The sequence below is a fragment of the Eublepharis macularius genome, chromosome 3 (assembly GCF_028583425.1).
Source record: "Eublepharis macularius isolate TG4126 chromosome 3, MPM_Emac_v1.0, whole genome shotgun sequence".
Lineage (NCBI taxonomy): Eukaryota > Metazoa > Chordata > Lepidosauria > Squamata > Eublepharidae > Eublepharis > Eublepharis macularius.
The window spans coordinates 38911024-38927214 of record NC_072792.1 but is presented as its reverse complement, the minus strand read 5'-3'; the positions used below and the strand labels follow the sequence as shown (position 1 = coordinate 38927214).

The following is a 16191-nucleotide window of genomic DNA, read 5'->3' as shown; positions in this document are numbered from 1 at the left end:
CTCTGAGAGGAGGCAAGAGGACAATATGGGGGGAATGGATTGTTCACTGCACCGTCAGAACTCCCTGGAATAAACCAGTACAGGAATGATGGCTATAGCAGAGAAAAGGCTAGTCTGGATAGTCCCCGTGTTACAACAGCGCCACAGGACGAACCTGCAGAAAACTCTTTCCCGCAGTACTTCTGTCACATCCGAAGGCACCTCCATCACTTCTCTGTTGGTTCTGAAGGCAATTAACAGCCATGTTGCAGCACTGGGTTGCTTCAGAGCACTCTGATGCTAGCTAGTGTAGCTGTTCTAAATATGTAGTCACATTTGAAAGGCCTTCCCATTATTCAGACGTCTTATTCATGCTTTAAAATGGCCAGTGTTATGGCAGTAGGCATGCTTACTGCCAAGTGATAGGCCTCTTTGTGTAATCAGTGGAAGTGACCTGAGGCTCTGAGGCCTCCTGCCTTAATTACTGACTAGTCAAAACTTCGCCCGAAGATACTGCTCATACGTCATTTCTGTTCCCCTTCACTGAGCCATCTACACATTTCTTGTTATGAAAGTGTTGTCTACTGTACAATTTAGAGTATTTAATCCCTGTGCCATCTCCACCCACGGAAATAACCTCATGATGCAACTACATAAAGGTCGCTTAAAATGAACCTGCTTATCAGTAATTATCTTTATTTTTATTATGCCTGTGCTGCATTTACAGTTCTGCTCATCCAGTTACCAAAGCTGATGTATGTATTTCTTTCCTAAATAAATAGGAATGTTTAAGCAAGGCTGCATAAGCTTCAGGGTAATCACTCCAAATATAGATGAAGAAGCTTCAATGATGGAAGATGTGGGGATGCAGGATGTTCACTTTAATGAAGTATGTATCCTCACAGTTCCTACCTATGCATATATAAAGCATAATATTTATATTATGTTATCAACGTATCTCAAAAACTTGCATCCTACTGTAAACCTCAGCGCTGTCACAGTAACCCATAATATAAATATACCAAACACAAATTATCAACAATAATATGAAAAAATATACAACAATTTATAATATAAAGCATGATTTATAGAATCTCAAGAGTCTCCAGCCTGCGTTATGGTGGAGATACCATTAAGACTAGGAACAGGTTTGGACAAACAAGTCATGACTTAAGTATGTGATCCCGCTGGAAAAAGGAAAATCCGGTCACTGGCTGATCTGATATAGGATCCCATTCTTGTGAGGGAAATGGCATGGGAAAAGCCTTGGTTTTCTGACTGATATAATGTAGATGCTTAATGTAATGGAGTTTTTTAGATTATTTTTAAAAATTGCCGTGACCTGCCCCAACCTCAGATTATTTACTCTTTGACGTGTGTTTGTGTGATGCCTTCAAGTCATAGCTGATTTATGGCAATCCCTGGCGGGGTTTTCCTGGCAAGAGACTAACAAAGGTGGTTTGCCATTGCCTGCCCCTGCAACCCTGGTCTTCATTGGAAGTCCCCCATCCAATTACTAACCAAGGCTGGCCAGGTCAGGGTACTCATTAATATAAGAAAGCGTTAAAGCTGAAATAAGTTTTTAAAAGAGAAACAAATAGCTCCTTAGCTTACAAACAAGCAATCCCAATCACCATTTTGTTCACACTGGCTTAACTCTGTATGGTATCACCACCAAATCTAGATAGACATGTAGGTACAAAAGCCTTAAATTAAGTCTTATTTAAATATTTTGTTTCTTACATTTTTAAAATTAGTATAAAGTATTCCAAAATTTAATTCTCACTATGACAAACTTATTGCATACAATTTCCAAGTTACAGTAAACTTTTTTTATCTTTACAGCTCTTAGGAAAACTGTAGTTTGGCTATGTAGATAATTACTGCACATTCTTTGCCATGTACTTAAAGGTCTTATCTTGTTGTGATAATCATATGAACTCTAGACCTTGTTAAAGATACATATATGTCCAGTGGCGGACTGGGTCTAAAATATTGGTTGCCAGGAGAAAAAGGGGCCCCACTCACAGCTATAAGACTATCATTTAATTTTTAGAAAAAATAAAATTTTCAAAAAATACATGTGGAAAAAAGGTATAGTTAAAATGTTTGTGAATTAAATGTATGTGTTTGTTAGTAATTACACTGTACATATATTGTACATATTACTAGCAGTATACAGTAGATATTAAATATAAATACAGATTGTTGTAATTGAATTTTTAATTTTTTAAATTTTAAATAAATGGTGGATATGTTTAAATAGTTTGCTTGTACTAAACATTTTACACATTAACAGGTAGTTCAAAAGCATATTTCATGCAAGCCACTATATTAAGAGCAATCGTTTGAATTCACTTGATGATTGTGCAAATCTGTCAATAATTGCTTCTGCATCCAATGCATCTAACAATTCCTTTTCAATGGATAGCAACATGTATAATTCCAAGTTCTCCTCAGACAGTGAATTTCTTAGCCTTGTCTTTATGATCTTTAGCTTTGAAAACGTCCTCTCACATTAGACTTGAGTAAATGCAGATGACTTTATAAAGTTCATAAAGGTTATCATATGCCTTGTCATGAAGTCTGTTGGATGCCAGAATTTTTAGTACACATGATGGGCAAGTGCTACAAATTTTACACTTGTTGCAACCGGAATCCATATTCTCACCATCATTAAGCTACAGCTTTAATACATCAAAGTTCGAAGCAAAAGAAAACAATTCCAATATTACTTGATCTTTGCTGATTTGTGGAGACAGCTTAATAATACCTTCCAATGCTTCAACTTCAAGGCCCTTCTCCGCAATAGTTTTAAACTTTGCTGGGTCCAAGCAGGATAAATCTTTATATAACTTTTTGTGTTGTACAAAGCGTGAATCTAGTGACTGGACAATGGGTTAAACACATTTGCTCAAAAATCAGCTAGAGAATCTGAGGAATTTCCTTCATCTATAAGCTCATCTGCCATTCTTTTCTTCTTCCTCTGCCTCTTAACTGGCAATGCTGTTTCCAAAGAGTCAGTTTCCAGTGTTTGATTTTTTTTTGCAAGGGGGAAATAGAAGGAGAAAGGCAGAAAAAGTTGCCAATATGGGTTAGGAGGGAGATTGCATTTTGGGGATGGGGGCATGGGTTGCCAGATCCAGGCTGGGAAACTCCTGGAGATTTAGGGATGGAGCCTATGGAGGACAGAGAACTCAGTGGGGTGCAATGCCACAGAGTCCATGCACAGACACACACACACACACAATTTTTTTTTGCTTGCTTTCTCCACTCACTGCTGGCTCTGCAGCCCATCCCCACCTCAGGCTTCTCTTTCTCTTTCATGTGTGTGCGCGCACACACACAGACATTCTTTTGCTTGCTTACTCCACTTGCTTCCCAGCTCTGCAGCCCATCCCCACCCCCCAACTCAGGCTTCTTTTGTTTACTTACTCCACTCGTCTGTTGGGCCTCACAGTCTCCCTCGCCCCAGCACACACACACAGGACAGTGCTGGTTGTCCAGGGAGAGAAAGTGGAGAGGGCGACTCACCTCTGTTCTCTTTCCCTGTGGTGGAACAGAGCACCAGGAGGACAGCCGGGCAATAGGGCAGCTGCAGCTCCTGGGAAGCAAACCTCTTGCTCAGTGGGGGTGAGGCCTACTCCAGCGCCCCCTGTACAGGGCCCACAACCTTGGGCTGAAGGGGGGTGGAGCCAACCCACGAGGATCCCTGCACTGAGCTAATGAGCTCTGTACTGGGAGAGGGCGGGGGAAGTAGGCAACCACCAGCCCTCCAGCAGCCAGGGCGCTCTAGCCTTCCACTCTATGTTACCATAGAGATTAGGAGGAAGGAAATTCTAGAGTGTCCCCTGGCAGCTGTCATTTTTCTTCCAGTGTGGGATTCTTCTAAATTGGGGGATTTTTAACATATTGTCTAATGTTTAAGGGGGCCCACTTGCCATCGGGCAAGCTGACACCCTGGCCAGTCCGCCACTGTGTATGTCCTAGAAATAAAGAATGAACCACATTTTAAAAAAGATTAATGAAGAATAAGTTATTAAATAAAGTGTACCATTTAAACTGATATGTATCATTACCACAATTCTATTCCATGTATCTTAGAAAGTAAAGCTAATGTGTCTAATATAGTCCATTTTTTCCTGTTTATTTTCAACACAGTAGAAATGTTGATATGTTAACTGCCATCACTTGTTAAGTATCTGTACAGAATCAGCTGCCAGTATTGGAAATGTTATTGGTTGAGTTACTGCTTGAGTATTGGTTGGCTGCTTGAGTTACTGCTGCAAAAAAGTGTGGTTCTGTTATCAGTTTGTCTTTTGCTCTCCTGGGTTTCTGGACAAGCCTGCTCTCTCATAGGCCAGCGCATATTGTAGATGGCTGATAGTACTTACATTCAAACTGCTGTCACAATAAGCATGATGACAGAGCTTCATTTACGTGGATATATTTGGTTGGAAGAACTCTAATGTGCTCCAAGTAATGCACTCTCTCCTTGAAGAACATTTAGATACTGCAATGAATACACAGAGCATGGCTGTTTGATTCTTTAAGTGGAACCCAGGAAACACAATACTGATGCCGTTTTGCCGTTTTGCTTCCCAGTCCAGAGCAAAGTGCTGCTTATTACCTATCAAGCTTTATAGATGCAGCCCTGCATCTGATGGAGCCACTTCTTCCTAATTTAGATCTCTGATCGGGGATGAATTAGATGCGCCTTGACAAACATGTTCCCAAACTTGCGTTTGCCGAGATAATGGGAATGCGGATAGGAACTTACAGAGAAGGACGAAAGGGAAGAAGTGGTGTTTGGCCTCATCCATTTCTGTTGATTCCCCTCTGCATAATCCCACCCCATTGCTTTTCCTTCATGTGATTTTAGAGTCCAGTAGGGAAATTTTAATTAAAATGGCTGGTGGAGAGCATGTGTAAAAGAGAAATAAATGGTGAGTAGGAAAAGGGTTTCAATAGCACCCTTCTCAGATCTCGCATGCGTGCTTTTTCAAGGGTAATATAGGGCTGCAAACCTTGTTTTCACTCAGATGCATGGGAGGCAACCCTGGACCCTGCTTCTATTCCAGCTGCCATGGAAAATAGAAAAAAGAAGAAAATTAAACATAAAAGTACTGCCTATAAGAATACATGCTTGAGGCTGCATAGCCGATGTGTCACTTTCTGTTGTCAGAGTTTATTTTTGACAACAATTATGCTGAATTACTGCAGTCTAATTGAATAGATTTAGCTATTCTAAGTGTTTATATGGTAGATTGATCTTGCTGAAGCTAAACAGGTCTCTGGTCAGTACCTGAATGGGAGACCCTCTGGGAACCTCATGTACATTTACCATAGTTCATATAATAAAGGAGAATAAATGAAATAAGGGGAATACATAAAATAATGTGTATGCCATGGCATTTGTATGTTTTGATTATTATTTTTAAGACTTTTAAAACAGTGTGCTGAAATACTGTCTCCTTCTTGAGAGCAATAAAACTGGGTTAGCTTTTCTGCAGTTAAAAACTCACTTGTGAGTATAATCCCAAGAGTAAGCAGACTTTACTTAGAATATTAGATTGCTCTCTTAAAAATGTTTTGTTTTACCTTAACTATAGGATGTGCTGATGGAGTTGTTAGAGCAATGTGCAGATGGTCTGTGGAAGGCTGAACGTTATGAACTGATTGCTGATATCTATAAACTTATAATTCCTATTTATGAAAAGAGGAGAGATTTTGAGGTATGTGATTTCATTTGATTTTAATATAGTATGGATGAAAAATGTCCAATTTCAGCTAAAGTTTGTTTGGCTAAATAGTCACAATAACTAATTTTGTTCCATTGGTTTGGGCTGGATGTAGACAAAATTAACTTTAGCTCAATTGGCTCAGCTGGATTTTCCAAGCAGATGTCACTGGTATTAATGAACAAAATTAGTAATTTCTTTTGACCCCTGGAAATACCATTCCTGTCACTGCAGGACCATCCAAACAGATGTGCAGATTTGAGGGTTGAAGTAAGGAAGAGGCAACTTTGCTGTTGTCCCCCTCCTCGCTGCAACCCACACAGCTTTTTGTCCATATGGGTTCACTGACCCCACGGATAATCTTTCCAGAGGTCAAAAGGAGCAAATGTGAGATAAAAATGAGTGCCTTCCATTGGCATTTAGTAGAATACAAGCCGTTGCCATTATTGAGTGTATCCTCAGGTAGACAGAGCCTGAAATATTTCACCCTAATGTGGAGTGCGAATAAAATTAAAATTCTGCTTTTTAATTTGTACTAAATAACTTAAAATTTCCATTTTTAGAAACCTTTTTTTTCCTTTTATTTGTAGAAGTTAGCTCATCTCTATGACACACTGCATCGAGCTTACAGCAAAGTCACAGAAGTGATGCATACAGGAAAGAGGTTGTTGGGTACCTATTTCAGAGTTGCATTTTTTGGACAGGTGAGCGCTATCTGTTATTGATTATATACAACTCAAAGAATTCAACACATTCCAATGGGCTGGACCTGTAATTCTGTACCATTAACAGAGGAGCTTTCCTGTGGTGTAAAGAAGTTTTCCATCCTCAGAAGAGCTGTTGGCACTTGCAGAAGGTTGTTTGTGCCAGAGAAAAGCTCTGCCATTATACAATGGAGGTGTTGGATCCAACCCAGTGTATTCTTTTTTTTTTTAACAGCATGCATTTAATGTCCACATTAAATAGATCTGTGTTAGTATGTATTTGAAATGAATGAACTATTTAGCTAATAAACTGTATTCTTAATGAGAAGTCTATTTCCTTCATCAGTAAACTTTCTGCTTTTTTCTTTTTTCTTGTCTGTTACTTTCTTAAGGCAGCGGTAAGTTTTTCCAGCAACGGGCCCTTCATAGCTATTTATTTTTTTAAAAAAAATACTTTCAGTGCTTCAGTGTGGTATGCTAGCTTGCTTTCTGACTTGTATGCCAATCTAGCTCTTATACCTGAGAAAATAATATTCAGTCTCCCACACAGAAAACTTGCAGATGTTGTATCTTTGAACTGCATGCTTATATAGAGGTTCAGATTTTCTGCTGACTCGGTGTCATGCCACTCTTAAGTTGTCTCTGTGTATGTATGTGTGCTCAGTGGAGGAAAATCAGTTTTAAGCCTTAATGGAAATTTAGTCTGCTATATACAGGGCACTGAATTGTATAATTGGACTATTATAACATTCCATTTATTCTGTTGTCTCTTATGACTATAGCAATACCAGTTTACAGACAGTGAAACAGATGTGGAGGTAATTACAGAAACTGCTTCCCAAAGCAAGCAATGCAGTAAAAATTACTGCTATATATAAGCTTAACTTGATGTGGGTATTTTTGTCAGTCTAGCCTTCATTTATACATCCTGTCTTGTGTTCCTTGCACTACATTGTCCATTTCACCTTCAGTTAGGAATATTTTATTTTTCAATTTAAAACATTAACTTGGAACTGGCTTTCCTGTTTCACCTCCCATTTGATCTGTTTCGGTTGTGAGCTTCAACATAAATTAGTCAGCTAGTAAGTGAATATTGATATGTTCAAATTCCCCCCAAAACCTAAATTGAATAAAGATTGCCTTAAGAATAGATCGAGACCTGCTTTGTATTACTGTATGACCCGTTTGAATGAAACACTTTGCCAGTCAAAAATGACAAGGATCAGTGATTGGCGAGGATATTGGCATGTGAAACAGGCGTGTGAATAAATCAGCAGAGAGGGTTGTCCTCTCCAAACATTAATGTTTATATCTCATGTAATTTACAACCTCCCTTGAATAACCTTGTGCGTTTCCATTTCCAATACACCCATTCTGCAGTAGGTTCTACTTCATAGGATTTTTATTTTTGCTGCAGCCTTGGTATTATGCATTGACCTTGTTTTTAAGTATTTTGGTGTCATTATTTTTTTAATCACTTAACAGTTTAAAATTGAATTTTTAAATGGTACCTTTTTTTCCTAAAGGGTTTTTTTGAAGATGAAGATGGAAAGGAATATATTTACAAAGAACCTAAACTCACTCCTCTTTCAGAAATTTCCCAGAGGCTACAAAAACTCTACTCAGACAAATTTGGACCTGAAAATGTTAGAATGATCCAAGATTCTGGCAAAGTAGGTCTTGCTTTATGTATTTGTAGTGCATTATTCACTAGCTTAATCATCCCTCTACTTAAAAATATGGAACTACCTAATATGAGAGCGCAAGTGACATGGTTATTATCAGATACAAATGATTACTCTTTCTGTGGCAAAATATATAGGGGCAATAATTAAACATCAGTAAGGTTCTTCCCATTTAATTTCTGCTTATGGCAATAGCTGTATGAGCAGAGGTAGATAGATAGATAGATAGATAGATAGATAGATAGATAGATAGATAGATAGATAGATAGATAGATAGATAGATAGATAGATAGATAGATAGATAGATAGATAGATAGATAGATAGATAGATAGATAGATAGATAGATAGATCATTATTCAAAACAACTCTAAACAATTATGTTAATTACTAATGTGGGCTTAATTTGAAAATCCAAATATTGGGGAAGGGAGCAATCCTGAGCAGGTCTACTCAAAAATAAGCCACATTATATTCAGTGGGGCTCAGCTCACTCCAAAAAAAATGTTCTTAGGGTTGCAGTCTTTATTAAGTATTGGCGGCTAAAGAAATAATCACCTAATTAAATACATTTTACAAAGAATTAAATGCTATATTAATTGAGCAAGGATCACTTTGGGGTATCATACTGTAATTCCCTCTATTGCATTGTTTGGTACAGTAGGGCAGTGAAGCGAGGCCACATAGAGACAAACTATTCTCTTTAAATTCTCCCAAATATGCAAAAAAAAAAGTGTATACATTAAAAAGAACATAATCCCATCCTCCAATGGCTTTATGAAGACTGACATGTATCAGTTAAAGTTAGATGCATGTTGGCCTGCACAATTCAGTAAGGAGACTTCCCAGTTGTTTAGCCCCACTGTGATCCCTCATTGGCTTGAAACTTGTTCCCTTGATGGCTAGGTGCCTGTCAGGGAACCGTGCTATCCAATGACATTGGAGGTTTCTGCATACTCTGGATATTCCTCTAGTATAATAACAATATTATATCATAAAATTAAAAGAAAGTAAAGGGGGGGGAAATGAAAAAGTGGTTTGTTCTTAATTATCTCCAGGAGGTACAGACCACTGAGTGCTGAAAAGCATTAGTTAAGAATTAAAAATAGGAAACTAGGAATAGGAAATGGTTGGCTCAGTTTTTTGATCTCCTAATCTTACAGTAACATGGAAAGGGAGAATAGGGTTGGGAGATTTATTCTGCGAGGCATACAGTCTCTAATTTCTCACCATCTCCAGCCCAGGATACTGTAAGCAGTTAAAGGGCTCTGACTCCTTTGGACCTAAATAAAATCCCTGGCAGAGTGGAATAAAGGATTATGAATAGATAAAAAGCATTTTTTTAGATTCTGATTAATTATGTCTCCTCCACCCCCGAAAGATGTTTCAACCTGTGAAAGTCACAGCAGCCCAAATAGTTTATAATATAAACTCTTGTACAGAGAACAAGGAGAGAAGGAGAGGTTAAAAGGCTCTTCCACCCCCAGCACACACACTGTTTTACTCCTCATGTTCTCAGCAGTTGTGGCAGTAGTCCTGCTTGCTGCAGCAGAAGCCTAGGTAAGCTGGAAACTGCTATCCTGAGCCTCAAGTTCAGCATCACAGTATTGCATAGTGATAAGGGTTTAGTAATTGCTTGTCACACACACACCCCCACACACAATTCATTCTAGGCCCTCAACTCCTTGATTTTTTTTTAGTATTGAAATCATCACAAGTATTTAAGATTTTGCTAGTGAAAGTCCGCTTTAGTACAAGTCCCAAATTAGCTTCTAACTGTATGTGTTCATAGTTTTAAGTTTTGATTCTCTCACAATTGTTTCAAGGTAAATCCTAAGGATTTGGATTCGAAATATGCATACATTCAAGTGACACATGTAGTTCCATACTTTGAGGAAAAGGAACTGCAGGAGAGAAAAACAGAGTTTGAAAGAAATCACAACATCCGGCGCTTTATGTTTGAGATGCCTTTTACACAACTGGGTAAAAGACGAGGTGGCGTGGAAGAGCAATGTAAACGGCGCACCATTCTGACAGGTACTGCAAAGAGGCATTTCTGATGGAGGAGTGCTCCTTCTCCCTCTCTCCACAGTTTGACATTTGTATTGGTCTTGCTTTCTGTATTACCTACTGCATGCTGTCTTTCTGTCAAATAAGGCCTCAGAGGAATCTCTGCCTGTGCAAATTTCTACATGATTTGTATGACAATGTCAAACCAGCGTTAAACATCTGGCCTGTAAATTTCAACCTAAAAGAGTTGCACTATTTTTATTTTTGTTGTTTAACTATTCTCCTTAGTCCCATATTCAAGATGCCATCTATTAAGATTTTTATTCCCCCATTCTCCTTACAAATTGTGCAATTTCTGGCATGTTTTGCTTCCTATAAGAGAACGATTACTGACAAGCAGAAAACTGCAGAATGCAAGCCACATTACAAGTAGTTCATAGATTATACTAAAATTTCCAAATTCAATTCCTCATATCTCCAATTAAAAGGAATTTGGGTTGCAGGTGGGAAATTTGCACCAAGCCACAAGAAAAGGATATAAATATTTCAATAAAGTATAAGACTTTTTCTTTTCATGAGGCCTAGGTGAGCCTCTGCCAGTCAGAGTAGACAGTACTGAGTGAGAAGCAGGGCCGGCGCCACCATTGAGGTGGTGAGGTGGGGGCTGCGGGGATGGAGGGGGTGCCAGGGATGGCGGCATGGCAGCCAGCCCCATGCCGCCGCTGCCGTTGCCACATGCCCCCAGGCAGGCACAGCAGCCACGGGCCAGGGACGGCAGGCGGCTGGGGTGGCGTGCGGAGTGCAAGTGGCCTCCTCACACCGCCCCAGCCACCCACCGGCCAGTGGCCTCGGCGTCACTGCGCGATGACGTCATCACGCAGTCTGGGGTCGTGCGCATGCACACGATGATAGCCTCAGGCACCAGTAACCCTGGCACCGGGGCTGGCGAGAAGGACAAATAGTATGACTCCATATGTCAACTTCTGTATCAGAACTTTTATTTGCAATATCTATTGTCTGCAAATACACTGTCCAAGGTACTGGCGTTGGCTTCAACTCTTCAACGAGCATCTATTTATTGGCAGATATAGGTTGCTACTCAGTAATGTGTGAAGGCAGTACTTGGTAACAGCAAGAACAAGAAGTTAATGCCACTGGCTTGAATTGTACTGTGTAGACGCCCTGTCTGCATCTAAGAACTGGGCTCTGAATCAATCCATTTGCAATCCAGACAGGAGGATTACTTTCTGTATTTCATTAAAAGTCTCCTTAGAGTAGAGTAGCATTAGAGTAGTGAGATCTTGAGTTAAGAGTCACAGCCTTGGCCAAATCTCATTTTTACTTCCTCTTCTGTCTCACCATCCCAATGTGACCTAGCAAATAGCTGTTTAAGCAGATTCTTTGTTTATAGCCTTATGTTCACTAATAAAACACATCCAAGGTCTCTTGTACATATTACTCATTAGGACTCCATGTATCATGACTGTTACAATCAGTAGTTTTAAAGTCAGTTACTATAAAGAAACAGCTGTATTGCCCAGTAGACAAAGCTGCCATAGGTCTGTTTTGAGGTAGGGTGGTATTACACTTCTTTAGATAGAAAGGCTACAAATAGCAAGCTAAAGAGAAACTACTAGAGTTAAGTGTAAAGAACAGCCTTTAAAAATGGTTCCGTCTTTCTCCCTTTTTGATACTTCCAGTTGTTTATTTTCATTAGCCAGCACTTTGCCTGTAGTAGCTAATGATAGCACTATTCCTGTTTCCGCTCCCCACCCCACCCCTGATCAAAAGATGCATGTAGCCTAGCCTCAAGTACAAAATAAATATTAGTTACTAGAATGAATACTTTCACCCTGAACTGCGTTATATGTATTGCATGGTAAAAAGAACTTGTTCTCATATTATTAATTTCCTCTACAAAATGTTATGACTGTTGTAACTATTGTTTTCTTTCCATAGCTATACATTGTTTTCCCTATGTAAAAAAACGAATACCCATAATGTACCAACACCACACAGATTTAAACCCAATTGAAGTAGCCATTGATGAAATGAGCAAGAAGGTTGCTGAGCTCCGACAGCTTTGTTCCTCGACTGAAGTGGATATGATCAAACTTCAGTTAAAACTTCAAGGCAGTGTCAGTGTCCAGGTAAGACAATGTCATTAAAATGCAGATTTCATTTATCTCAGCCTACTCCTCTCTCTCCTATGTTTTTCCCCCTTTTCTTTGCCATGGATTAAATACTGTTGAGAATCAGTAGCGTCCAGTAAGTTAGAGAGGTTGAATGTGACATAGATAACTGAAGTTAAATCTCTACCAAACCACAAGTATCCTGGGACATTTTACTAAATCTTAATATTAGTTCATATGAATTCCCTCTCTGTATGCTGCCAGAAAAGGGAGCTGTAGTTGCGACTGGTATGCAGTTTATTTTATGTGGAGGCATGAAATGAAACATAACTTTCTGATACTTTTTTCATTTTTTATCTTGCCCAGTTCAAGACTTGGAGGGGGGGGGGGGCGTACTTTTAATAGTATTTAATATTTTAGTATTTTTAATAAGAAAAAATCCCATTTACTGCTGTTTATATTATTTTAGGTTAATGCTGGGCCATTAGCATATGCAAGAGCTTTCCTAGATGACACAAACACCAAAAGATATCCAGACAATAAAGTGAAGTTACTGAAGGAAGTATTCAGGTAAGTGATCTGAAAGTTGATGAAGTTACTTACTGGAAACCTGATTCTTGAATAATTCTTAAGAAGTTTGTTTTACTTTTTCAGACAATTTGTTGAAGCTTGCGGCCAGGCCCTAGAAGTTAATGAAAGACTTATAAAAGAAGATCAGATAGAATATCAAGAAGAAATGAAGGCTAATTATAGAGAAATGGTTAAAGAGCTGTCTGAAATTATGCATGAGCAGGTATGTACTGAACCTAAGATGCTTCATTTAGTATGCAATAGGTAATACTGGAAAACGCTTTTCAGTAGATGCCAATATTTTTTCCTTCAGAATTCTAAATTAACTTCAGAATATGTCATTAAAAGGAGCCAGCTCAGAAGGTATTCTTCTCATTTCTTCAGTTAAGCAAGTCACCATTTTACCATGGATAATAAGCTCAAAAACCCTCACTAAATTTCATTACTTTTTACACTTGATTGTTGGTGAACTAAATAAATTGGGCTCCTATAAAAGTTGTCCTGGGCACATCTTAAGAAGATGTTTCTTGAAGCAGAGCTATTTAAAAGACTTTCTGTAAATTGATAGTTAGGAAAGAAAAGATGACTCACATCTTTGGATGGTTTTTATCCAGAATTATAATAGAAGTGCTTGGACAAATTACCATAACTTTAAGCTTGTGCTGTGATTTTACTTAAATCCTGTTGACACATTTGGCCACCCTTTATATCATCCTCGACTTTGTCTGTTTTACCTTAACTCAAAATCTGTCATATAGTAAGAGGTAGAACTACAGGGATGTCTTTAGATGTTCCAGAACCTGCCCGATATGCACAATGCAGTGGAGCCATGATTGAATGCAGCACCCCAGCTGCCATCTTCCCATTACCATGCATTGGGGCATGGTATGAGTAGAGGTCCAGCACATGAATTAGCATGTGTGCAAATCCTTCCTTGCCGTGTCTGATTTAAATTTGAAGATCTGATCTGTTATACTGGGAAATAGGACTAGTAGTTTTCAAATTTCACCTAGTAGTATGCAGGAAATAATCTAAGTTTGCATGTTGTTTTCCAAAATCAATACCTTTGGCAGAACTATCTGTTCTACAAACACAGAATGTCCATTTTGCTTTCTTTAAATTTATGTTGTACAAATTACAGTTTAAGAAAAGTGTTAATGTTGTTGTAGAAATCTTAATGGGCGTCTCTCTCTCTTCCTCCCTTCCCTCTATGCTGCTTTGAAAATGTGATCAGCTGGGATGGTAATACCTTTTAGTTTCTCTTTCTAGTTCTATACTTCCTTTTATTCCTGTGGCTGAAGATGAAATGTTTTTTCTGTATGTGGTGTAGAACTGAGGACAAACTTAGGCTGTCTTTCTTATGTTCACCTAATAGATTGCTCAGTTACTTTCCATACCATGTTGCATAACTGAATTCTCCTTAGAGAATACTTTTGTCACACTACTGCTTAACAATCAAAAGAGAGGAGGGAATTGACTTTCTTGAAAATAATATTGAGGAAGAGGCTTGCTTCACAATATAGTCGTTAATTTGATTTTAACTCCTCCCACATCATTTTATATGATTATGTGATTACTAAAGACTAATATTGATTTAATAAGGTCCATTGACCAAATATTGATTTAATAAGGTCCATTGACCCAAGATGTTTTCAAATCTTTTTGTCATTTGAGCCTTTGCAGACTATCCCCGTTGCAGTCTCCTGGAACTATATCCCACTTACAACAGTGAGGTTTTTCATTAAATATATGATTTCAACTTGGTTTCCTGCTGTCATTTAAAGTTATGTAGATCTGTTTTGGCTACTGGCCCAATTATAGAGCTGCAGCTAAGTTACAGTTTGTAATAGCTCTTCTTCTTTTTTTAAGAGTATGTAAAATACATTTACTTTTTTCTTTAAGATTACTGCTGTGGAAGAAAAGACCAGCGTAATGCCTAACTCACTACACATTTTCAATGCCATTAGTGGGACTCCAACAAGCACAACGGTTCATGGGATGCCCAGCTCTTCTTCAGTCGTATAAGAATATTGGTAAATGAAAGAATCTTTAACTTGGAACACACAAATGGGTTTTTTTATAGTTTGCAAACTCAGGAGGAAATCCAAAGCTGAAATAGGAGTGTATAAACTGAAAGCTACTAACAACTGACTATGCTTACACTTTGGGGTCAGTCAGGAATAAGGAAATAGATTTCTGAAATGTACTGATGGTGCACATATTTTTTATATTCTGCTGGCAATATTAAAAGTTCTCAGTCTTCACAGAAGTGTTCTAGGGAACTTATATTGTAGAGTTTCCTTTCTCTTCTTCCTTCAATTGTATTATAAAATGAATAGCACATTACAGGCAGGTGTTGTGGAATGTAGGTTTGCAGACACAAACCATGCAAACATTCTTCAGTTTATGCACATTGATTCAGAGTATAAACACTATTTGAAATAAGTAGGCACTAATCTTTGAGGGGTTAATGGAAGTAATGGTAGCTTTTGTACTGTTGACTAAACATTAATGCTCCATTTTATACTTTGTTGGCATTTTGGAAAGCATCAAAGCTTAAACGAGATCAAGCAGTGAAGTACAACCAAAGGTCACCATGTGATACTAACGAACTATGTATTAAGTAAGATATGTACATATTTGTTAATATGGCTAAAAGTCTGTACATAAATGTATTGCATTTCTAAACATTTTTAATATTCATACCAGCTTTCATCATTCTACAATTGTGACAAATCTAAGCTCATTCCAAGTATATACTCTATTTTCTTTTGAAGTTTATTGTATATAAATAAGTGCAATATGAAGTTGTATACAGTTTTGGTAACACTATGCACTGTTTTTAAAAAGAATACATCATTTTTGCCAAAGTGATGGAGTATGTAAGTGGTGATAACTACTGTGGTAAATGGTGGTGTAATTTAAAGCTTTTACTATATTATTTTAAGACATTAATGAGTAATTTTATATTTGAGGAAGATAAAGGATTTAATTTTATTTAACTGGAATCACTGTCTTGTTGTAATTAAACATTATGTATTACATCAATATTAAAAAAAAGATTTAATTTCTGTGCAGTGTGGTCTGTCCACCCCAACTTTGCTAGCACAAAGCAACACACTAAAAGCAAACATTACATTGTTTTCATAAATATACACATCAACATTTTTAATGTGTCTTTGTAGGAGATAAAGTTTCAGTTTTGCTCTGGTACATAGAAAGTTTTCCAAAAAAGAATACTGCTCATAAATACAATATGGAAAAAGGTTCCTGGTTTTTCTTAAAAAGAAGACAGTCTGTGTTCTGTAGATTTTCTTTTTAGCAGTGGACTGACTGACATATATGTCTGAGCAAGACCACATAATATACACT

General features: G+C 38.0%; 1 protein-coding gene across 2 annotated transcripts in view; it reads left to right on the top strand.

The window, feature by feature from the left end:
- Window positions 1–15886, top strand: part of DOCK9 (dedicator of cytokinesis 9) — a 150042-nt gene extending 134156 nt beyond the window's left edge. For both annotated transcript variants that reach the window (XM_054973154.1, XM_054973153.1), the window contains exons 45-53: window positions 762–868; window positions 5592–5714; window positions 6311–6424; window positions 7951–8097; window positions 9934–10144; window positions 12077–12267; window positions 12719–12819; window positions 12904–13042; window positions 14722–15886. In XM_054973154.1, the coding sequence (XP_054829129.1) occupies window positions 762–868; window positions 5592–5714; window positions 6311–6424; window positions 7951–8097; window positions 9934–10144; window positions 12077–12267; window positions 12719–12819; window positions 12904–13042; window positions 14722–14844 (1256 nt within the window). In that variant the 3' untranslated portion in view covers window positions 14845–15886. The remainder of the gene's footprint in view (window positions 1–761; window positions 869–5591; window positions 5715–6310; window positions 6425–7950; window positions 8098–9933; window positions 10145–12076; window positions 12268–12718; window positions 12820–12903; window positions 13043–14721) is intronic.
- The last annotated feature ends 305 nt before the right edge of the window (window positions 15887–16191 follow it).